Source organism: Ammospiza nelsoni, chromosome 3 (genome assembly GCF_027579445.1).
Source record: "Ammospiza nelsoni isolate bAmmNel1 chromosome 3, bAmmNel1.pri, whole genome shotgun sequence".
Classification (NCBI taxonomy): domain Eukaryota; kingdom Metazoa; phylum Chordata; class Aves; order Passeriformes; family Passerellidae; genus Ammospiza; species Ammospiza nelsoni.
The window spans coordinates 13,164,528-13,189,059 of NC_080635.1; the positions used below are offsets into that span (position 1 = coordinate 13,164,528).

General features: G+C 41.0%; 1 protein-coding gene across 1 annotated transcript in view; it reads right to left on the minus strand.

The window, feature by feature from the left end:
* The window catches only part of ALK (ALK receptor tyrosine kinase), a 303,252-nt gene that overhangs the window by 214,018 nt on the left and 64,702 nt on the right, over window positions 1–24,532 (minus strand). The window contains exon 2 of the mRNA XM_059468016.1: window positions 6,402–6,521. Coding sequence (XP_059323999.1) covers window positions 6,402–6,521 — 120 coding nt within the window. The remainder of the gene's footprint in view (window positions 1–6,401; window positions 6,522–24,532) is intronic.

Genomic DNA, 24,532 nt, shown 5'->3' on the forward strand with positions numbered 1-24,532 from the left:
GTGACAGAGCCAGTTCCTAAAGCCTTCCCGTTCCCTCTGAGTACAAAAGGGCACAGGGCATTCAATCTAAGGGTTTCAATTGCCTCATCAGGCCTTTCTGAATTTCTGTTCACCAAACCAGGGTGCACATGTGGGGTGCCACAAAGAAGCCCGCAGCGATAAGTATTTCTCCCTGAAAATAGAACATAAATAGGAAACATTGTGCCCTCTGATGAACACCTGCCTGATGAACATCCAGGAGGACCCAAATACAGACCAGGTCCCTGGAAGTGAGAATTTCTTGCTGGCACAAAGAAGAGATGAAACTTCTTGCAAATGAATTCCTGGTGCTGTATTTTAGCTTTTCACCTGGAGGCACAGCAGCAATTTAAAACAAGGGAATCTACCACAGGATGGAAAGGGCACAGCAGAAAAGCCCAAAGGAAAAGGGAAAAGGTGTTGGCAGTCACACAAATTCAAGAGCAAAAACAATTGCGGGGCTTAACTGCCTTGTTCCTGCTGAGCAAGCAAATCTGAAGAGACAAATTCACCTATTTCCTTCCATTGTCTAGCCCTGAGAAAGGGCAAACTGCACATTTTAAGGGATGATTATGTCACATGTGGCCTGCCAGGCACCCTGGGTCTTGCTACCCTTAGCAAATGCCTGTGCCAACAATCACTGCCTGCTCCTTGGGCTGCTGCTCCAGGAGCTGACAAGCATGAGAGCAGCACCATGGCCTGACAGGGGAGCTGGGGAGGCACTCAAGGAGCCCCACATTCAGCACAGCTTTGGGGTCCATACCTTCTGATGAGCCTCAGTCACCTGCAAGTGCAGCAGTGAGATCAGCTGGGCACTCCTCCCCTGCCCTGAGACACGGCCTGTGCTCACCAGGGACCTCCTTTTAATTTCAAGCTGCTTAGCACAAGTTAGCTTATCGCTCTCTGCGTCCTTGCTCCGCACCAGCAGGTCTCTGAGCACGATGCCCTGACCTTGACATTACTGACAGGGCTGCTGCTGTGCCCTCACAGGGCTTCAAGAGCTCCTCAGAGCTTGCTGCCTGCAAGGAAGAGTTTAGTGGGGCCAGGTTCTCCCCAGCACCCAGCAGTGGAGGCTGTCGGGCAGGGTCAAGGCTGATAGTGCCACCCTTTGATGCCCACCTTGAAGGAAAACCTCTCAGGTTTCCTTTGGAAGGGGCTTTAAGCTTAGATTGCATTCTGAAAAAGAAGTTTTAGAGGAGCAAATATATAGAGGAGCTACATATTGCATTCTGAAGAAAAAGTTTTAGAGGAGCAAATACCTCAGGGAATATCCCAGCAACATCCTAAGCAGGGTGCTTGGGCATGGATGCCCAGCACAGAGCAAGCTGCCTGCCTCCCTGTGGAGCCCAGAGCTCTCCTCATGCCAGATGCGTTTGAATTAATCCTCTGGGGAGTGAGCCACGATGGATGGGCCACTGCTTAGAAAAAACAGCAATAATGCAGCTATTCATTTATTTGTTAAGAGAATCGTAAAAATGACAGCATCTACTTTATATCCACCCAGCCCCTCAGCGTGCACCAGGGACTGAATCACCAAAATCTCTGACAGCTGCTTTGTTCAGTGAAAATCAAACTACAAAGAAAGGGCCAGGACTCCTTCATCAATCAATTATAAGTGCAGTCTTTCAAGACAGCTACAGAGAGAGGTGTGAGGAAGGGGTGTTGGGAGAACAACTATGAAAAGCTCTCGTTTTCATTCCTCCTGCTCCAAGAAGTGTCAGAGCTCATTCTCCACACAAGAAATATTTGTCCACCAAGTCTCCCATGCATGTAGCAAAAAAACAATACATGAAAGCACATTTCTAATGCCAGTTCTAGCCAAAAAAAAAAAAAAACAAAAAAGAAGTACTGACTAACAGCAGTTGTTAGAAAATATGCTCCAGTTGGCACAAAACAGTAGTTGGATGAACTGTCATATTTTGTCAATTCATACAAGGAACCTCTTGCATGAATTTCAAAAGATCTCTAGAGAAAATGAATACTTGAGAGATGGGGAGAAAAGACATTTGTTGTCTTACTGTTGTCATAATGTTGTCTTATTTTATTATTGAAAAATACTGAGCTGTCATAGACATATTATCTGCAGATAAAAGATGACATAAGGAAAAGTAAGTTAAAATTTCTCCCTAAAAAGATTTTTTCTTCCTTCTTGCTTAACACAACCTTCAGTTTAGCTAGGCAGATGCTGTGCTTCCTGACTTTCCTCCTTTTGGATTTCTGCACCATTGCACATAGCCAAAATACCATCTAATTGTTAAACAAGAATTCCTGCAAACATTTAAGGGGTCACAGCATCTGCTATTTTATATGGAACAATTCTGTTAATGTGGTGTGAGTAGCTGCTGTTAACTGAAACCTTGCCCTATTCCATTCATAATGCTATTTCAAAACTACATTAGAATACTTGTAAGATTGCAAAAAGGATGTGTTTGAATTAAGATGACACATCACTTTCCCAGTATCTTTACTAAGAAAGCATTGATTCAGTTTTCCTCTGGGATGAAGCAGCATTCTCCTTGCTCCCCTCCTGACTTAATCTCACCTCTGAGCAAGATCTTGCTGTAACAATCAGTTTGTACCCATACATCTCACTATGCCACACTGAGCCAAGAATCACAACACCTTTATCATTCTGAAGATGTCAGTAGAAGCCTGATTTGTTGTAGAATTATGAAACAAGTAGTCATGGGATGCTAACTGCAACATGAATTCATCTGGCTGGTGCCCTCCTTCTTTCCATCTTCCCTTTTCCATGTTCAGACTCACTGAATTTTGTGGAAGCAGTGTCTATCTGGTACCCAATGACATGAATGAAATGGTGCTTATGACCTACCAGGGAAAAAAATTATTCCTCTGACACCTTGCTGAGCAACTGCCATGCCACTGAGCATCAAATATGTAGCAAGAATGACCCCAAATTATCCCACAGTAGAATTAGACCAATGCATTTTTTTTTTTTTTTTTTTAATCAGCAAACCAAATTCAGGAAATTAGGAACACATCACAGATGACATTCCATTAGAAAGTGTTAAAAAAACCCCAACAACCCTGTCAAATTAGTTTTCTGAAGACATAAAGCTGAGTGAAATTATTAATAAGTTGTTAATAGAGGCCATCCTGTGGATTAGGCTTTTAGTACCTATTAAATCAAAGCTGTGAATAATTATGTATTCTTGTAGGTGTGTGTTCCTCCTCTGCTGAATTCACCTTTTCTAGATGTTTTTAAGCACAATAGTGACTAGGCAGCCAAATTTGCTCTCATCCTGAGTTTAAGTCCCATTTGACTTTGCCATCCTAACACCACTATTTCCCCTAAGCTTTAGGGGGGCAAAAAAAGAAAAAAAAATCTGTAAACTATATAACTTGAGAGAGGTACTTCAGTACTTTGCCCAGTGCTGGTGCAGGGCAGCCAAGGAGTTCAGCTGCTACTGGACAACGTGGCAGAGACACAAAGCCAGCACAGTAATGTAAGAACAGTTAAAAAGAAAAAGCCAACTCCAGCAGTCCAGCAGGGCAGCCTCAGGGCTGTTATTCACATGAAACACGTTCTTCTTTCAAAGGGTTGAATTGCATTTGATTTTTGCTCCAATCAATAGCTGTTTCCACAGCTGCCACCACACCCTGCCAGGATCATGCTCCAGGTGCAGGGCTGTTGGCTGGCCCAGGGACAGGGAGAGGATGGGGCAGAGAGGGATGTGTTAACTGCATGAAGGTCCAGAGGGGCAGCTGTCATGTGGAACCCCTATTGCACAATCTTATAAGATCTTATGTAGTGGACAATTGATTTCTTATAGAATACCTGTACAGAAGAGAAAATTAACATTCAACCAGCCAGGACAAGAAATGAAATATGTGGCTGAGTGCAGTTAATCATGTAAGCCTCCGGACAGAGATCCATCAGATCTGCAAATGGGAGATTAATATGCTACTATAAGTCCACATATGCCAAATGCATTAAAATTTGTTCTAGCCACAGGAAACAGTCTGAGTGTACCTCATGAGAACAAAAAGATATAAAAAATTTGGAGATTTAAAGTCTCTTCCTGCCTCACAGGTTGAATTCCCAGATAATTTTGACTTCACATGCAATTTTCTGAAAGGCAGGTGGATTTTGAATCTCTGAGATGACTGGTGATTAATCAATGCTTGGATTGAAGCAAATGTAAAAAGATCTCTAGACTAAACAGTAAAAAAGTCTTGTGAATGCATCACTCTAGTATCTCCTTGTGCCAGTGATTGTCTTTTGGGATTGCTGCCTGTGGTTTCAAAGATATCATCAGGCACTGCTCCTGCCAGAACTATCAGAGAGAATCTGTCAGAATATTTAATTCTGAGCAAAAGAGAAGAGAACTTAGTTTGGCAGAGGAAGAAGGACACCATGTATCAATTTACTCACTCTTCTAACCAGAGATTTCTCCAACGGCGGAACACAGAGAAAGTGTAATTAAGACAACTAATATTGCCCCACTCCAGCAATGTCACCAGTTAATTAGATGGCTCCCATCAGATGATTAGGCAAAAAAAGTTTTGATAGAAGTCATTGAGCACTCCGTAATCAGTCATGCTAGGAACAGTGAGGAAAGATGACAGAAGAAGAAATCACTCTAGTAGTAAAAGGCTGCTGGGTTTTATTTCTGCTTGTGATTTATTGTGTGGTTTTGGATTAACCACTAATCAGAAGGCTGAGTCTTGGGACAGGAGTTACTCACCTAGAGCTTGGATGGTCTAACTTTGTCTCCTTCCTCACCCTGCTGAGTCCCTGCATGACCTTCAGAGAGCCATGCAGACCCAGGCCAGTAATCAGCCACTGAAAGGAGCTGTCCACCCTGTCATGGACAGAGCAGCTCTGAACAGAAATCAGCTCCCAGGGAAGTTTACAAATTAACATGCCAGTGGCTATAAGCATGCAGAGGAATAGAGGTTTTAAGAACTGTCCTCTTAGCCTTGGGCTATGACTATGGGCTGTGCTGCACATACACACACCAGTCCTCTGGGGGCTGCACATCTCAAGGGTCTGCACAGTGATGCTACGGGGTGTTCCAGCCTGAAGTGTGTGCCTTCCAGGGCTACTATGCTTTAATGAAATTTAATTCAATTAAATTAAAGGCTAGTGCCCTTTAATTTAAATTTTTGTAAATGTTAAATGGCAAATCTAGAAAAAGCAAATTATTCCTGCCTCTCTTCAAGATTCTCCAGAAATTTCAAGGTGCATGTCCTAAATTACAACTGCTGAGGGAGAAAACAGTTTATAGTTGTCCTGAGTGAACACTGTATTTTGTGTAACACCTCATCAAATTCCTGCCTTTCCTTGCAAAACAGATGGTTGGAATATGGTAGGATTTGGTCTTGTGCAATCAGCTAAAATCATCATAAATCATTTCTGCTGAGATGCAGTACATTTATCTCCATGTGATGCTGTCAGATGGAATCAGTGCTCTTAGCTTTTAAGAACAAAGCCTTCCCTTAGAATAGTATTACTGAAAAACTGAAAGAGTTTAGGAAGAAGTAATAAAGGATGAATTAAAAATCATTCTTGCAACTTCTGCGAAAACCAAGTAAGGGAAAAAAAGATTGTACTACTGTTGCTTCCAAAATGAAATTGGTGTGTCCTCATCACTCAAGCAGATACAACAGCTAGGAGCAGATATTGTATGCCAGTGGAAAGAATATATATTGCACACATAAAAGGCTGCAGCATAAATTTGAAGAAATATGGGGCTCCTTCATATAGGTAGGTCAAACTTTTCCCTCAAGCAGATAATTACAGGCTTGGGGTGAGTAAATCTTATTAGCCTCTCAGCACCTTATCTCCCGGCATAGAGACTGGTAGTAGATATATAGTAGATATATTCTACTGCAGTCACTTTCTGGATTGCACGTTAGACAATGCCTTGTGCAGTCCAGTCCTCACCATGGCCATCGTACTTCACAGTGGGATGGCCATGGATAGGTCACACCTGGGAACAGATGAAAACACGTTCTCGGATTTTGGAAGGGATGGACGTTAGAAATGGAGATGAGAAGCAAAAAGTTCAGTACACAGCCCCTCTGTTTGTAATATTGGTGACTTTCAACATCCCACTCAAATATTACAGTCTGGGCCCTTGTTTTTGAGGGAGCAGGGCAGGCTGGGGCAGCCCAGGCACCTCCATGGAGATGGCAATGATCTCAGGCTGGGCTGGGCTGAAATGGGACTGCTGGGCCTTTGGGCAGGTTGGGGGAGCTGGTAACAGGCACTGAGGATTACTAGTGCCCTCAGACGCTGCCAGTATGGGTATTTTACCATGAAACATTTGACTTGTGTTGCTTTACTCCAGTATTTACACCAAAACCTTAGGCAGGGAGTTGCAGGCTCTTGAGGATGACATATCCATGCTACTCACTGTGTCGTCCTCTGTGGGAGAAGAAAGGGGATGTATCTCTCATGACCCAGGTCAGGTTCCAAGCAGAGTAGCCAGGAGGAAGAGAAGGGCTCCTTGCTGTGTGATCCAAAGGGCCTGGACCTTTCATTAAAAAAGGAAGTCAAGAAAGAAAAGCCCATTAGGTATGATCTAGCTGTTTGCATGCCACACATCAAGTGCAAAGAACTTAAGCAACTTTTTTGACCATATGCAACAAGCACCAATTTTCAGCTACTTCTTGGTTGGTTCTTCCTTCCTGATACATGCATACAGAGGGACACAGGACAGTTGTGGCTTTACAGTGCAAAATCATCAAGAAAATTTGTCAAGTGTCATCTCACACTGATTCTAAGTTCTCTTTGACCTTTCTGTCCCCTAATTTGGGAGGTTTTTTGAAGATCTGCTAGCACAAGGAGATTTTGTACATGGAACAGGCAAACATGTACCCAAATTGTGTTCAACAACACAATGCATCTCAAAGATTCTTTTTGTGATCCAAATACTACAGGCAAGTTCTGCACAAACCTGCACTAACTCTGCAAGGCCATGATAACATCAGAGGTGTAAAGAGAAACAGTGTCTGGAATAACACATAAGATCAATGAGCAAAGTGGAATTCTGCAAGCTTTGAAATTACAAATTTTCCCTGTGAATGTTTAAGTTGGGTGTTCTGAAGGTATCAGGATCTTGGTCTTATTTTTGAGATCCTCAGAAGAAAGGTAGGATTTAAATGTGTAGAAATGCAGGCAGGAAAAACTTGTGTTTGTGAGATTTGCTTGATGGAAAAAACCCCCAAACCTCTGGATTTCTGATTTCTCTACAGAAGCCATAAAGAAGGGCATATTTAAAAGAACAATAGTAGACAAAGTAAATGGCTGAAGTCTTAGGGAAAACACTGCTTTGATTTTGTAAAAAAATTTACTTCCCACTTCCACCAAAGAAAAACTGGAAAATTTCAGAGAGACTTATCAGAAGCTTAAATACCAGGTGTCAGTTGTGCCCTATCTTGTTGTCAGTGCAATCTCATTTTTAGCACACTCTTGTAACTGAGTAACTATAGCACAACCAAGAGAAAAATAACCACTTTTATGTAAGAGCTGTAACTCTCAGTCCTTGCTTAGAGCAATAATCTTCAAGATAAAAATGAACTTCACACACACTGTATTGTAAGATATTCTTGAGTGGCAATAAAAGAATATCCCTAATGGCTCAATTAAAGCTGGTCTCTATGCTAAGTTAAAGTGCCATAACTAAACACCCCCTTATTGTTGTCTAGAATGTGGATACACAGAATTTCAGGCCAGAGATTTGTGAAGGGAGGCAGCAAACCTGGTGCCCTGCCTGCAGCAGTCATTGATGAAGAGATAGGGAACCATGGAATAATCTTTATATTGGCTTTTCCTCCCTAACATCAAGACACGTCTTCCAGTAGCCCCTGATAAAGCTGGTTGTGGAAAATAATGTCAGGTTTTATTGCAACAGTTAAAATAGCTGCTAAAAGCAGATTTTTTTCCTCTACAAATGTGCTTCACTTTGATGCTACTATAAAATAATAAAGAAAAGAAGAGTATTAATAAAAAATGAGCTCCTGAAGTAAGCTGGTTTTCAAAGCCATGTGTGTTTTTTCTCGTGTGAGATGTCTGACCAATATCAATATCCCCGTTATATAACATCTGTACCCAGTGCCTCTCCAAAAGAGGCAATAATTTGATATCCTGATCCCAGATCAGAGATCTGTGGGGCTCCTTTACCCCGAACAGACCCAAATGCCTGCAGGTGTCACTCATTTAGTGCTAGCAGAGAGCCAAGACCTTGTGCTGCAATCTTTTGAAAACGTCACAAAAACCTTAAAAAACAGACCTGCTTTCCACCTCTGCTCCCATGGCAAAATAATCTGAGAGAAAGTCACCGAGGTGCATTTCTCTCCCTAATGCTTCAGTCACAGAATTTAAAATTAAATCTCCTCACCTTCCCTGACCAGCCTTACCTGGGAATCATTGCCACAGGATCAGCACCACAGCAAGCAGCTGCAGTGCTCCAAATTCCCTGGCACTTCTCACATTCCAAAAAATGCCTCTCCCTATTGCACTCTTCAGAATTCCTGCCTGCCTTCAGCCTCTGCTAAGGGGAAATGTTCCCACTGGAACCAATAAATGCAGTGAATTGAGATAAAAAATAAGATTGAACATCTGAGCAGAGAAGACAAGGCAGTCCAGGCACCTGAACCTTCCCTCAGCAGCAAGAGGTCAATAAGAGATAATACAAAAAAATTAAAAGTTTTTCCTCTATTTTTAAGGAATGGAATGGATTCAGTCCAATTCATTTTAACATTAGAACTTATTTTATCCCATATTCTTTGGGGTTAATTTTGGAACTTCATCTCAAATGATTTGTTTGGGCTATTGGTCTGAACTTGAAGACAAGAAGATTGTATCAGAAGTTATGAATCTTTCCCAATTAAGTTATCTTGCACAAAAGATGCTGGGTAAAAGGTTTTTGTATAGCCAAGAGGCCACTCTTCACAGTGAGGAATGATTTGATTTAAGCATCAGCTTTAGCTTGGAAAAGGAGAGACCTTTCCTCTTCCACCTTCAGGGCATTTTACATCGAGAAAGATAATAATGGGAGACCATTTCAGCTAAATAAATGCTTTTTGTGCAGCAAGGGCAATGCAAACACAGACCACAGTCTAGCCCTTTAACAAAATAAAGGGTTTTTTTCCTCTCCAAAATAATTCAGTTTAAGCCAAAAGTCACTGAGGAAATGTATCTCCTTGTTTTTAGATATGCTAACCTCCAATTCCAGTTGTTTGTATCAGGGTACTCTGTCACTTGTCAAAAGTAACCCTAACCTTTAAAAAAAATTAATGGATTGGCAACTGGAAGCTGACAACTCCATTTTTAGTAGCCAGATGTATGCTGAGGTACAAGAGAGGTTTCTTTTATATTCCTGCCTGAAGACATACCAGGACCAAATCCTGGCCCTAGGTGCTCCATCACAGCAAGAAACATGCACCTGCAGAGAACATTTGACATTTCTGTTTTTTAAACTTGTGCAAAGGTATCTCCTTAGGGGATGTAAAATCCAGTCAGTTCACCAGGAGTTTTGGGGAAAAAAATAGAAAATGGTTTATGTGTGCTGAAGTTAAGCCTTAAGGCTACAAATTAATTAAATAAAATATTTATGTATTATTTTAATGAAAAATACCCCTTTAATATAGCGACCCTTGAGGTTCACATAAAATGGAACAACAAGAAAAGCTTTCCACATGAGTAATTTTTAAACAAACAAGATTTCCTCCCTTTTTTGTCTTCTCTGGAAGAAGGAATATCCCCAGCAATTAACATATGTAATTTTCTAATGGTTCATGTAGTGCAGAAATGTAAATGAATTTCTTACCAAAACACTCAAGCTTTCTTTAACCAAAAAATGATCTGCCACATAACCAAATATTGCTTATTTCTCCCTATGGATATTGCTTGATTACTCAGCTCTCTCACTGTGCTGAGCTGTATTATTTGCAGTTTCTCATTGGTAAATCTGAGGTGACAGACCAGCATGTACCTGTCCTCTAGATTTCAGAGTTGCAACAGATGTGTAATATAATATCTGAGATCAACATGCACTTTCAGCTACATCTACATCTAAAAAAAATCTCAAAATCCCTCGTGTTTGTTTGTGTGGAAATCAAAAATCAACATTATTAGAATTTTTTGGCTCTAATTTATAACAGCCATCAATAGAGTAGTTCCTAGTAATTATTACAATGATGTGTTTAGAAACAGTCACCATTGTGATCTGGATTTTCCAGTCTCTGGGAAAGCCTGACATTTCAGAAAAGGTTATTCCAGTTCTAAGAAAAAGGTAGCGATTTTCCACAGAAAGGATATTACAACATTAAAATCTGGATTTTCCAGTCTCTGGGAAAGCCTGACATTTCAGAAAAGGTTATTCCAGTTCTAAGTAAAAGGTAGCAATTTTCCACAGAGAGGATAATATGCAGTTATCTTTCCACTATTAACAAAAAGAAGGACTAAACTACTCAGAACCAAGGCAACTTCATTTGATTAAAACAAAAAATCTCGCAGAGAACTGACTGCCCCAGGTACGGAAACCTCTGCAGACTTCTCCTGTGAGCCAGAGGCAGGCCAAAGGCATCCTTGGGAAGAGGCAGATCCAACACTGCAGGGTCCTGAAGCCAAGCACCTTGATCTTGCAAAAGAGCTCTCAGGACCCTGCCTTCAGTAAGACTGGGCTGGCTGTGACCAGCAGGATGTTTGGGTTTGCCTCCGCTCAGCTGGAAGGGTACATTCCAGAGGCCTTGATAGAGGATTGCTGAGCTCCTAGCTCCACAGAAGTTCTTGGTTTCTTGGTTGTTTTTTTTTTTTTTGGAGGGTATCCTTCCATCCCTGACTAGAAAAGAGAATTCCCTCTCAAATTCACCACTGATCCTCACAATCACACTAACAGTACTCATGTCACTTAGAAGCTTTCATTTTCCCCCTCTTCCCATCTACAAACATACTCAGTTACCCATGAAAGTGCAAAAAACACATTAGATTGAGGTGACCAAGCAACACCAAACCCAAAAAACAGCCCAAGCAAATGCTTTGTGAATAATCCATACATTCAATCATGCTCATACAAATCACTGTCAAAATGAAATTTAGCAGTAACATTCAAATTCTGTTTATGGTCCTGATGGAGAGCAAGGCAGAGGGCAAGCTCTTTGCATGCATTTCTTGCTCTGAGTAGTTGCTGAGCTTTTTTTACATTAATAGGTGGATGTACTCCAGGGTTTTCTTCACTAGCCTTTTCTACAGTATGAAAACGTTCACTGACAGTCTGTCAAGTTTATCTTTTTCAGCTGGAAAATATATTTAATAATGCATTATGTTACAATGATTTTATGTCATACCCAAAGCCTGATGAGTGCAAATAAACTACAGCGTGTGTGTCACAAAAACTGTGCTGGATGGCTACAGAGAGGGAATTTGCATTTAGTGGGCTGCAGCAGACCTGTGGATGGTGAATTCAGCCTGCATGAGGCACAGGAGTGATCAACAATGCTGACTGGCAGGTGCCTGATGAGTAAATTTGGGAATAGCACACACTTCCTGTACATAAACCACCTGTCTCTAACAGCATTGTATTAACTCAGCCACTGGGTTGTCCTTCTGACCCTGACTTTTTTTTTTCTTTTGTAAGCCTCATTTTAAATTTTCTTTTAAACCCTTTATGTGGGCCATGTACTTTTTCCCATCTTCTTTTCAACTGGAATATTAATTTTTATTGAAAAAACCCAAATTAAAATTTAAAATTTTCTTTTAAACCCTTTATGTTAGCCATATACTTTTCCTATCTCCCTTTCAACTGGAATATTACATTTTTATTGAAAAAAATTTTTAAAATTCTTAAAATTTTAAAATTTTCTTTTAAACCCTTTATGTAAGTAATGAACTTTTTCCCATCTCCTTTTGAACTGGAATATTAACTTTTTATTGAAAAAAAATTTAAACTCTTAAAATTTTAAAATTTCCTTTTAAACCCTTTATTTTAGCCATGTATTTTCCTATCTCCTTTTCAACTGGAATATTAAATTTTATTAGAAAATGCCAAATTAAAATTTAAAATTTTATTTTAAACCCTTTATGTTGGCCACGTACTTTTCCTATCTCCCTTTCAACTGGAATATTACATTTTTATTGAAAAAAAAAAAATTTAAAACTCTTAAAATTTTAAAATTTTCTTTTAAACTCTTTATGTTAGCCATGCACTTTTCCCCATCCCCTTTTCAACTGGAATATTAACTTTTTATTGCAAAAACCCAAATGCATCATGACTGATTAATCAGCAAGTAGGTACTTCACAGCTCCATTCTTTTTCTACTGACAAGGCAGTTCCTCTGCCAAACATGACCCATAAATATTTATTGATGCAAGGAGAGAATGTGCTAAGTCTGGGAGATGTGGCCAGATCAGTGGAACCCTTGGATCTGGAGGAACACAAAACACCCAAACTGCAATTTGACCAAATCATTGCAATAGGGAAATATTAACTAGGTATAATGTGCTGCTGCTCATTACAGAAGAAATAATCCACATTTTCCATACAAAGAGCATTAAAATAAACCAATTAAGATGGCCAAGCTTATAATAACAAATACAGTTTAAAAATGTACTGCCATCTAGAGCATACTACTGCATCTCAGGTACTCTGCAGCTGCCAAAGACCAGCCCAGTGAGACCCCACAAAACAGTCATGATTCATTGATAAAGAGCTCAGGGCCTCAATTACAGACCAGGTTAGGCATGGCTTAACTTGTTACTCACCTGTGTGCGCACAAGAAACCTTTAAAAAACCCAACTGCAGGCTGAGTTTTGCTGTGATAATCTTTTACAGAACAATTAAGCACCTTTGTGGGCAGCCCAGAGAAAACAAAGGATTGAGCGTCAGTAATTGAACTGCTCTGAACCCTGGTTCAGGGCCTCAAAAGCTGAGGCTGCTGGCAGGGCTGTGTCAGGGATGTGCTGCTCTGGCTTGCCTAGTCTGCAGCTGAGCTAAACTGGGGGGGAAAGCCCTGCAGCAGCAAAGCTCCATGGGCAAACACATCTTCTGAATTTTGGATGCTTGCTCTTTGTATCAGCTTTTAGACATTTCAGGGCCACAGCTGGAAAAGGAGTACTGGGGTAGTGATTTTGTAGGGCTGTGGTGTTTCAACACAAGGCAATACTTACCTTGTCTTTGAACTCATAACAAATGCATCTGAATTACTGACCAGATATGCAGTGGAAATCAAAAGGAATCATGTTTAGCTGTTTCCTGCAGCACAGACAGACCTCCAGACACTTCAAACAGTAGAAAAAATGCCAGATAAAAATCTGCAGAATTGGTTACCTGTCTACTCAGGCACACTATAATACTTCAGGTTGCAGATATCTGAACTTTTTCTGTACATGTGGAAATAAAGCGACCCTTCCACTGTCATCTGGGGTATTTGTAAGCTGTAGCTTAGAAAAACTTCCAAAGAAACAACTGAGAGACAGAATTAATGTCTGGTATGTGTGTCAACATTAGAGAATTCCTCCATTCATGGTCATTGAGAGCCTGCTGCACTGGCCCCCTCCTTTAGGTGTTCTTCATCCAAAGGATTTTTGAGCAGTTGCTCATCAGTATGAGTATTTTATATATTTATATATACACACACACCCCAGATCATACCAAAATGATCTCTGTGCTGGTATATCTGCTATACCAGGATGGTTCTCATCTTCCACACCTGGGGTCCTGATCCCACATACTGCCAATGTTCATCTCTCTGCATGTCCTGTCTTACCTCTCTGCACTCTGTGCTTTCCCCTGCTCTGTACCCAGCTAACATAACCTCTACAACCACAGTGGCCAGACTTTCAAGCAAAAGAAATTGTTGTTTTGACAGTGTTTTAATAATTCATTACACACACTGACTTCAAACCATTTAGTGCCTTCACCTTCGGTTTCTGCATAGCTACACCGACACCTAGATGGAGTCTCATCAGATCAGCACACTTCCTATATAATTTTAAATAGTGGGGTTAAAGAAGTAGAAAGAAACAAACCCAGAAACAACCCCCTGCTCCTTATACACATAAAGCCTTTTTTGTGCTACATTGACTGCATTCTAAATCAGTATATACACACAAACTCAGACCACTGAACAGTTATCACTTTAACACAACTGCAGATATTTAGGTATTCAGTGGCCCACACCCCCTGCAAATTTTAATGCAAGCTCATCTTTTTTCTCGACATCTGCATTTTAAATCTGTGTCTCATGCTTTAAGATGTGGCATTCAGTGCTCACTTATTTTCAGCTCTGTGCTTCTTGTCAGTGGACAAAACACATGCCAAAATTCCTCAAACATTTAAATGCTGGAGAAATGAGTATTTGAAGGTTTTGAAAGATCTGAATCTTTGGTCTGCAGGAAGGCTTTCACCCTCAGAGCAGGCAGCCTGCATCACCTTGTAAAGACTTCTTTGATCAGGATGAAAAAGGCAGTAATTCACTTCTCCTCCCACACTTTCATGCCATGTCAGTACCTCTGGCTCTGGAGACACTCGTAATGAAGTTTAGGGAACATTTATTTTTCCTTTCATAGACAGCATCTAAATGCCTCCACTCTCTGTCAAAGCCATCCTCAGTCACACATGACCTGAGCATTTACAACCCTCTCTTTTACTGCACTGCAGCACTGAGCTTGGATAGCAGGGACAGAGGAAACACAGTTCACTTTCACACACCTATTACATATCAAGGGAAAACCTAACTTTTATTCACTGCAGTTTAAAGGTCCAAGTTCAGCCTGAGCTAATTTGGGAAGTGTCTTTACTTTGGTCCACCTGATTTGTCTGGATTCACCTGGGGATCCTCCTTCCCTGTAGCCCATAATACTGCTAAATCTCTTTCTTTGTGGGGAAAAAAAAGGCAAGAAAAAAAGCATTTTGAAGGTGTGCACAATCCTTCTTCCTCAAAGAGTGTGGGAGTATGCCCAGAACAGTCTCTGGCATAAACCCACCTTAGGTGCAAGCTGCCTGTGTTTTGCTGCTTGGAACCATTCAATAATGCCAGGAGGAAATGGCAGCCAGTAAATACTGGTTATTTGGAAGAAAGCAGCAGCAGTGGCATAAGTCAGCCTTATTTTTCCTTGTTATTATCATTATTACTATTATTGCTTCTGTGAAAGGAGGGGAATTCTAAAAGGCTCAATAATGGCTCTTCATACAGAAATACAAATCCAGGGGATTTTTTTTTTTAAATCAGGTATCCCCACCCCTTCACATTTAAAATAGGCCACAAACAAAGGAAATAAAATAACGCAACACCAGTTAAAAACTGGAAATTTCCTGTACAATAGAGGCAGAAATCATGAAATTATGTTTCCCACAGACACTTTGCCTCAGCTGTATCATGAAGACAGAGGGAACACCTGTGGAAAGGTCACTACAGCTGCAGAGGTCTTGTCCACTTTTTATCCATGGAATAGTTCTGAAATCTTTGAATCCATGAATATCTGAAATCCCATCTGAAATCTTTGAATCCAAAGATGGCATTTTAAGAGCAGAACATTTTAAATTATACCTACCATATCAAAACATAAAATAAACGCTTAGAGGAATCAGAGGAAGCCCTACATGTGTACAACAGACACAAACTGTGAAGAAGTGACAGTTAAGAATTTCCTGCCATTTTCATGGCCAAACCCATTTATTTGCTGCATTAGGCACTTCTGTTAAGCTATAATGTTGCAGAGTTGCAATGAAAGTGCAGGGTGTTTTGGTACCAGAGAAAATACAAGACATTTGTTATTGGTAGGCAAGCTGCATTATTTCTAGAAATAGAAAAAGGGTGTGATGACGATTTCAATCTAAAACACAGCTGTCTTGGCAGGAACAATAAAAACTAGTTCATATTCCCTTTACTGGGAAGGATGCCAATGTACTTGTATTGTCTACTTTCACTGCAGCATTTAATTTTGCTTAAGGTAAAGGACAGCATCTCTGACTACAACTGTGGGGTATTTAGATGTGAAAGTACCGCTCAAGGAAGTTCTGTAAGTGCTGCCAAAATGAAGGCCATAAAGCATCTGAGTGAGGCATCAGAAACTCCTGTCTTCACTCACACAGACATCTCTAAATTGACTATGAGTAAAGATTGTAAAAGGGAAATTGCTTGTCATTCTGTTTTTCAGGTGCTGAATTAAAATAAGGAGCAGTATCTCTGAAGATCCCCTGAGTTCTCTAGGATGTTTTGGGTTCCTTGGCACAATTTTGTTCTGTGTAGCTGCTTTCCAAAGATCTTAACAGGCAGCTGACCCTCAGCATTCCCTAAGGACAGGCGAGTGATGTAAAAGCTGGCCCATAAGGAACTGTAAAAAAATTAGAAGAACTTAATTACACAGAAAAAAAAAATGGACATATAAATTACATGCCTCCTATGTGTAAGGATACTGAGAAACCATTGGATTAAATGACCTGCTCAAATTCACACTGCAAAGCAGTAGTACAGTTTAGGAAACAAAGCAATATTTCCTGTTTCCTTCTCCCCAGAAGTCTCCACTTCTGGTGATCCAGCCCTGTCTGTGTCAAAGGACTTCACCCTGCCTTGTGAAAGGGGAATTCTGAGCATTTGCAGCAGAGCTTGTGTGTGGATGGGGCTGTGAGCAACACAAAAATAAAACAAAATAGCTGTGCAGAAATATCTAGAAGGACAGGCAGATACTTTATGTGGATTTTTTCTTTTTCATTTCTCCCCAAGTTTATGTCTGTCTAAATCCTTCCCTGCAACAGGAGAAATAGCTTTACTCTTCTTCCCCCCAGAACCTGCGCTGTTCAAATAAGAATTTCCCGAAGTGATTACCAAAAGGCTTGCAAGAGAAATGATTACAAATGGCTGAGTTAACTGCTACAGACGGCCTCATCAGTCATCATAATGTGATCTCAGCACCAGGGTCATCAGAACAGGCAACTTGTCATGACAGATGACACCTCTTCAGGAACACTTCCTCCCATGACTTTTCCCAAAAAAATCTCTTGGGATGAGGCGCTTGCAAATAATGGTCCTTAAGCAATAATCAAGGAGAAATCATCACCAGCTGCCCTCATGAGCTGCTTCCCTGATGGGGTTTGTTGGGTTTTGGCTTTTTTTTTAGCCTCTGAGCATGGAATGTTTTATCTGCTTGCACGTCTTGAAATCAAAGTAGTTTTGGCAGTTGCTCTAAAGGTGAATTTAGAGATGATGATAAGAGACACAAATGAGGAGAGAGGAGGCCTGAAAAGGCTGAGGCAGCACTGTGAGCCTCCTGCCACTTTCCACTGCCAGCCCCAAAGGCTGCAAAACAATTTGTAATCTATGCCTCATTTTCCCCATCTAGGAAAGAAAGAGTATATGCTCTGTTGTACATCTGCTATGGAAACTGCTCAGCTGAATTTATTTGAGTTATGCAGTGATGAACACCACACTAACACCCATTACAAATAAAGGCCAATTTATCATCTCATATATACTGTTTTGGGAACTGGATCTCAAGAGCTAATTCCATTCCCACCTCATCTTATCTACAATGGGATCTAAGATAAATTTTATAGTTTCTCCTTTTATCTTTTTATTCTGCTACTAAAATGAAGTAATGATGCTCGCTGAGTTTGGAAATCTTTGAATAAAAGACAGTAAATATTTTTATGACTAAATATTTAAGCAAGGTTTTCAAAATATAATTTCCCTCAAACTCCACTGTCCTGCTCCTCACACACACAGCTTTTACTATGGCTATAGTTAAAAGCTTGTTTAAGAAGCACAGTTGGCTTCTTAGTAACTCACATCTCTGTCACAGTGAAGAGGCAAACTCTCTACACTGAACAGTTTGCTTGTGAAATCTGGCACTTGTTGGCTGTTTGCAAATAGTTCATGGGCAGAATGCAGTTGATGAATACTTTCAAATTACTCAAATATTTACTGGGAACAGATTTCAGCCCTTGGGGTTTTCTGTTTGTTTTCTTTGTGTGGTACTCCAGTCATGCACCAGTTGGTCTTTCAAATGCCTGTGGTACACAATAGGTGCTGGATCTGAACAACATTACAAATTTCTGCTTTGCAGGGAACTCCATGATTTCTTTTTGTTTCCAATCCATGTGTTGGAATGAACAAGAATAAAACTGAATTTTCCTCGAAATAAAATCTTATGTAGGAAAACAGCTGGGGAGCAAATGCTTCTGTGTAAAGGAATTAAAATTAAAGTGTTTCCATGTCAATTTTACAGTAAAATATACCATAGTATAGTTGCAAATGAAGTAAATTATAGCACTGCTTCATCATAGTAAGGCCAAAATACTTCATTTTGATTTTCTCTCAGACTGAAAAAGACCTTGGCATTTTGTGTAAATTGACATATTCCCATAGGAAGTCTAGCTTTCAAAATTATATTTCTTGATGGAAAATCTGCCATTAGAAAACAACTTAAGTAATTCTAATTCTTATGCATCTCACATGATAAGAGTTTGCTATTCCACTGCCAGAGCATCTCTCTGAGAGTCCCCTGATTGGGACCTTGAACTGGAAAAGCCACTCAGAATAACACTCATGGAGAGTCAACGAGGTCTTTTAGAAAATTTAGTTAAGAGCAAAACAGAATGAGCACAGCTATGGCAAACCCATAAGAAATTCAAATCTTAAAAAATCTCTATTGGCAACAAATTTCAGGTGGATATTTATTTTTATTGACAGAGAGGGATATGCATATCAGAGGCAGCACAGCACACTGTGGGAATTACAACAACAGGCTGAATCCCCACCAGAATGATGCACTGCTCCTTATATCCATCCCCTGCTCTAATAACACTGTCAAGAATTTCAGGATGGAAAACACAAATTCTCCTTTCCTTTGCAAAAAACCACCAGCCTTTCTGCCCACGCCTGCAGTCACAGTCCCACCTTTGGCTGTCTTGCAGTGCAAGCAGCTGATCCATCTCTGGGGCATTCAGCTGAACTGGCACTGTGGAGCTGCAGAGCCTCTCTGCAAGTTTGAATCCCATCAGGGAGGTAAGAACATTCACACTTTCATAATTGCTGGTTTCAAATTAGATGTCTTTTGAAACAGTTTTCCAGACTTCTTCCAAGGCCTGCCTAACATCCCTCTGTCAATGGCAGTAAGAAACCAGCAGGTGAGGATTTGGGGTATTATAAAGGTTCTTGTCATACAGCTTAGCCAGTAGAAATAAACAGGAGCCAGTATCACCTCAGCAGGCAGCCCTCCAGAGCTTGCTCTTGAACTGACTATGCATTAGCCAGGACTACAGCTTGTGACATTCTGGGAAACTATAAAATTACATGAGGAATAAAACACTTGTACTAAGTAACTTGTTATTAAATTCTGTTGTAGAGCATTATCCTGCCTTAAAGGATTTGCTGTGTGCCACAACACTGTCTGAGAGCCTCCTCTCCCCACTAATCTGTGAGCTGTGGAGTGACTGTGTGGGCTCTAGGCACGAACAGAGACTGCCCTGCACATGGCAAAAGGCACCTCAGGCTCAGCCCACTCAGATGATGTGTTAGAGTCACCAAGCTCTATTTATTTCTCTCTAAGCAAAGAAGTACTTTGTGAAGATAAGCAGCCTTCTTTCTTTCCCATTTACTAAAAGAAACCCAGGCAAAATAAAACCAGGGAGCGTGCTTTTCTCCCATGTTAACTTGATCTTAGGAAAGACCCTATTTTGGCAGGGTGTCTTAAGTCTGTGAAGACAAATAGGTAATAGAGAAAGACATCACCATCCTCCAGATGCATTACAATGTGCAGAGTGGGGATATGAATAATTCTTAACAGCTTCTGAATTGAGGTGACCAAAAGAGGTGACCAAAAGACACAAAATGAACAGAGCATGGTAAGGGGATTTCTACCAGCAGCTCACTAACTTCACTGCCTGGCCACAACTCTAATTCAGCTGGTGCTCAGGGTCTTGTTGTCTTGAGGACACTTGCCCCACATATTTTCATACTGAGGCTCCTCATCCACGTTCTCCTCAGTGCATATCTGTCACCCCTGAGGTGTCCCTAAGCCTTTGTGTCTTCCTGCTCACTGATGTCTTACAGCCAATCTGCAGGGTGGCAAGAAGCAGTCTTCAGCAATTTGTCAGTTTTGCCTTACTTCTTCCCCTCCCCTCTTCTACTTGAGGAAAGTAGGAGGAACAGGCTCTCTGCCCTCTTTTTTTCTTTTTTATTTTTTTATTTCTATATCCCTGCTCCTGACCCATGACTGAGCTGAGGAGGCATGGGATTTCTTGTGCCATTGAGAGGGATCTGCTTTCTTGGCTCTGGGAGTGAGTTCCAGAGGTAGCACTGGATCTGAGGGGAGGTATTCCCTGGTGCTTTACAGCCAGGAGCCTCTCACCAGGGCAAGTGTTGCTCTGGAGCACCTGAAGGCCACTGAACAGATGGCAGGGTGTAGGATCAGCCTGCTTCTCACAGTGAGGAGCTGAGTATGTTCTCCTGTGGATGAAACCTGCCTTTGTTCAGCTCCTGCAGAGTTTTCTATTAGTAGTCACCATCTCAGATGTTTGTGCTCCCTGAGAACCCTCAATCTAATATTTATCAGGGATATAGTGCTAACTTGTCCAGTCTGTCCTTATTGCATTGCTAAAAATAGTAATTAACCTGTTTTTTGCTCCTCACTATCTCTGGAGAACACCTGCTTACACAGGGTTGATCAGAATCCAGCTCACTACTCACAGGAATTAGCATCATTATCTCCTTGTACAGACTGCCTGAGCTGCAAATTCACTTTCGTGGCTCTAGGATTTAATCTGCTGCTAGTTCTTCTGCTTTCTGACCATCACATCCTGGGCTGCATGAGGGAACATCAAGAGCTTTCCCTCCTTCCTCTCTGTTCCCTATTCTGAAATGCAGCCTGTCCTGCTTTCTCAGGGCACTGGCCTCTGTGTCTACAGCAGCACCCAACCTGCATTTCCATCATTACCAGCCACAGCTGGAAGCTTCCTACACTGCATCCCCTAAAAGTGAATCTAACTCAAACTCTCCTGGATGTTTTGGTGTGCAGTGTCAAAATCCAGCCTAGAATCCTGGCTGGGAGGGATCTGCATCACCTGAAATTCAGTAACTGCAGTGTATGGTGCCAATCCTGGGGGAATCTGGAAAGGATTTATGGCAGACCTATTACCACTGACAGGTCAATCACAGTGCTGTAATCAAAATTCAAACTGCTACTTTGAAGTTTGCTTTGGTTTTTTTTTTTGAGAACTTGACATAGCACAATCAGAACTGATTTGGGATGTAAGAGGTGAGATTGCTCAGAATTTCTTCGTAACTTGTTAAGATAATGTGGCGCTTTTTTTCCTTTTTATTTTCTCTTTTCTGGGCAATGTTATTTTTCCAGTATTGTAGACTCAAGCTGTATTCTTACCAGCCACAGAAACAGATCAGAATGCTGCAGGCATGCATGTTCTCCTTTTATTTCTACTTAGTTTTGCAGGTGTTGGAGGTCAGTATTCAAATGATTGCTTCCTTACCAAAATTGAATGAGACCCTCCCCCCAGCTTTTAATATAATCCTATTTCACAGGAGTCAGCTGTGTAAAAAATATTGTAATGGAGATTTATATTAATGCAGGAACAGTACTCAGATGGACAATGAAAAATACAGTCATTTCCTTACCCTCACAGACATCCTAGGGTCAGAATTGAGACATTCTGTCCATGCAACCCCTCTGTAAACCAAAATAATGGTCTCAGTGACACTGGTGCAGTCCCAGTGTTTTCAGGGTAGGTGATTCACCAGGAGCTGGGTTAACAGCACCATTGTTGACAGCACTCAGGTGCTGAGGGCCTCTGTGCTGTTATTATTTCCAAGGGATATAATACAGGAGAGGGGAGATTCCAGCTTGCTCAAAGCAGAAATAGGTTCTGCAATGCTAATAGAAGCAAAAAGCAATAAAAGCCATCATGTTTTCACTAACAGATTTTATATATGTCTGATTGTACATGGGGACTTACTCTATTGATTAAATTAGGATCTTTTTTGAGTAGCCATTCTATAGAGTAGAATAGCATTTTAAGGTTGGTAGTGAATTACATTCATTTGGGGAGTTCATCAGGATGCTTTGGCATTCACAACTTTAGCATGCTCCAGTCCTGCAGTAAGAGCTAAATACCCTACAGCACCTGTCTGCATGGTTGGCTGGAAGTGGAAGCAAAGTCAGCACAATCCACAGCTACTGTGGGCTCAAAAGCTGAAGATTGTACTAATAGATAAAGCTCCCCTGCACTGGGTAAGCATCAGGGATATCCTTTACTGGAGAAATACAGGAAAATCCTCTGTGTGGTTAAAGAATTACCTCTACCAGTATCTTACTCATGGCTAAGCTCCAGGCAATACAGAACTAGCAAAAACCCTAAACCCAAGTGGGATACAACCTAATAGCATCCTCTGGCAGAGGCAGAGAAACAAAGTTTCCTCTGTCAATGTATTGATTTTTCCAGACTGGTCTCATTTTTTTTTTACAAATATTCTTTGGAACTTAACTTCAAACTGAAATTGCAGTGGGTAGGGAGAAATGTGCTATTTTTCTACTTTTCTGTTTGTATTTGTAGACAGTTTTGAACTCCAGGAATACATGATCTAATGAAGCTAAAGAAGTTTACTTGCTGCTGAACACAAAGACAGGAGAGGTTTGCAGGACAGTCAATTTCCTTAAACAAGGAAAACTCTCCTTGCAAAACATATCTGAAGTCTTGTTAAATTCACCAGAATTAGTGGAATTAATTAAATGGAACTACTTCCATTACATGGAAGAATGAATAGAAGTCCTTGGTGCTTAGATTTACTTTTTGATTTAAAATAAGGTTTGTTTTAAAATCAAGAATGTGGATGACAGTGAATTGAGGGGTGCAGCTGCCATCCAGAGGGACAGGGCTAGGCCAGGGAAATGGGAATTTTGGAATTCCAGTGGGAATTTTGTGGTGTCCAGCTGGGACAAATGTGAAGCCCCACAACAGAGCAATTCAGGCTGGGTAGCAGTGCTGTGGAAATTCACTGCTGGCCCTGCTTTAAGCAGGAACTGGACTAGAGACCTTCCATATTCCCTTCCAACATGAATTGCTCTAAGATTCCATGTGAAAATACTAGTTGTGAGCCACAGCACATTTTCAAGATCTCTTAGAGGACTGATGAGTTTACATTTAAGAAAATTATGGCTTCTGATGGCCTGGCAGAAATGCTTTCCATCAGTGAAAGCACGAAAGAAAATTCAGCTTGCATAAATCCCAGCAGGCCAGCACCAAACATTTTGCCTACAGATATATTTTCTGGCTTCCCTGGGTAGTCTGATGCACTCAATAGCTTCATTTTGCAGATGGAGCAGTAGATGGTCCATTTAAGTGACCTGCTCATGCTTGTACAGATTCCATATCAGAGCCCAGAGCTAAAAGGCATTATTTGCTCTTATTTTTCACCATAAACTCACCTTCTAAGCATTTTGGAAACATTCTGAATGCTTTGTATAGTACCTAGTACCTTTGTGTAACAACTATAATGTTTCAAAGACAACTTCTTGGTGCTTCTTTGAAGAAAGCAATGCTGAATAATTCACTACTGAGAACAGCAGAAACTCAAAGCTCAGTACTGAGTTTAAAACCAAAAAAATAAACAGAATTTCCTCTTCTTTTAATTTTTGTTTTTAATTCTTTTTGTGTTCTAGGAAACTAGCCTAATAATGCTGCGGTAATTCCATAAGTACAGCTTAATCTTAAACAATAACAACAAATGAGTTTCATTTGATCTGTTCAAACACAGAGCGTGTTTGACAAAAGCGCCAAGGGCTGCTGGTGTTAGAGGGATATTGGCAGAAGCTGTTTCCTCAGCTATAGAAAGGAGCAAAGGAGGCCATTTTTAGCATTTGCTGAGGCAGTTGCAGCAGATTAACTTTAGATCAATGAGTTGCTTGATTATTCTGCTTCACTCTCGAGTCTCTTTCAAGGCTTCTCTTTACCAACCAGGAAAATAAAGACACAAATTAAACCCCTCTCCCAGTCTTTATTTTCACTCACAAAGAAGGGATTTTTCAAACGTGACTCCATGTCATCCACAGCAAGGCAGGGGTGCCAAAGTGCTCCTGGGTGTCACCTAGTGATGCAGTGGGTACTCAGAAGCATTCTCAGAGGGGCTTTGACAACTTTGGCTCTGCTGGGTTGAGACTGTGTTCTGGTTGAGAAACAGGAAAAATAGTAGAAGACTCCTATTTTTGGTTACACCACTCCCTCTCAATTCTAGGCTACCCTTTTAACTTGCTTCCCTCTTTCTCCTTTCCCCCCACGCTACACCATCTCTGGCTCATGAGTCATTTGGAGGAATTGCAAAGCCCTACACCTGCCTGCATTTTCTGCTGGCCCTACTTGTGCCCAGCAGAGCTAGGAAAAAGGCAGGCTGAGAAACTCAAACCTTTAGCTGCCACAGTGAGAGTTGCACCTTTGCCATCATGTTGAGGGGCACCAGCTTTTGCTTACAGCAAACTGTCTGCACAAAGATCCCTAAAATTGCCTTTCCAGAGCTCCTTAGCTCTGCTCCAGCCCTC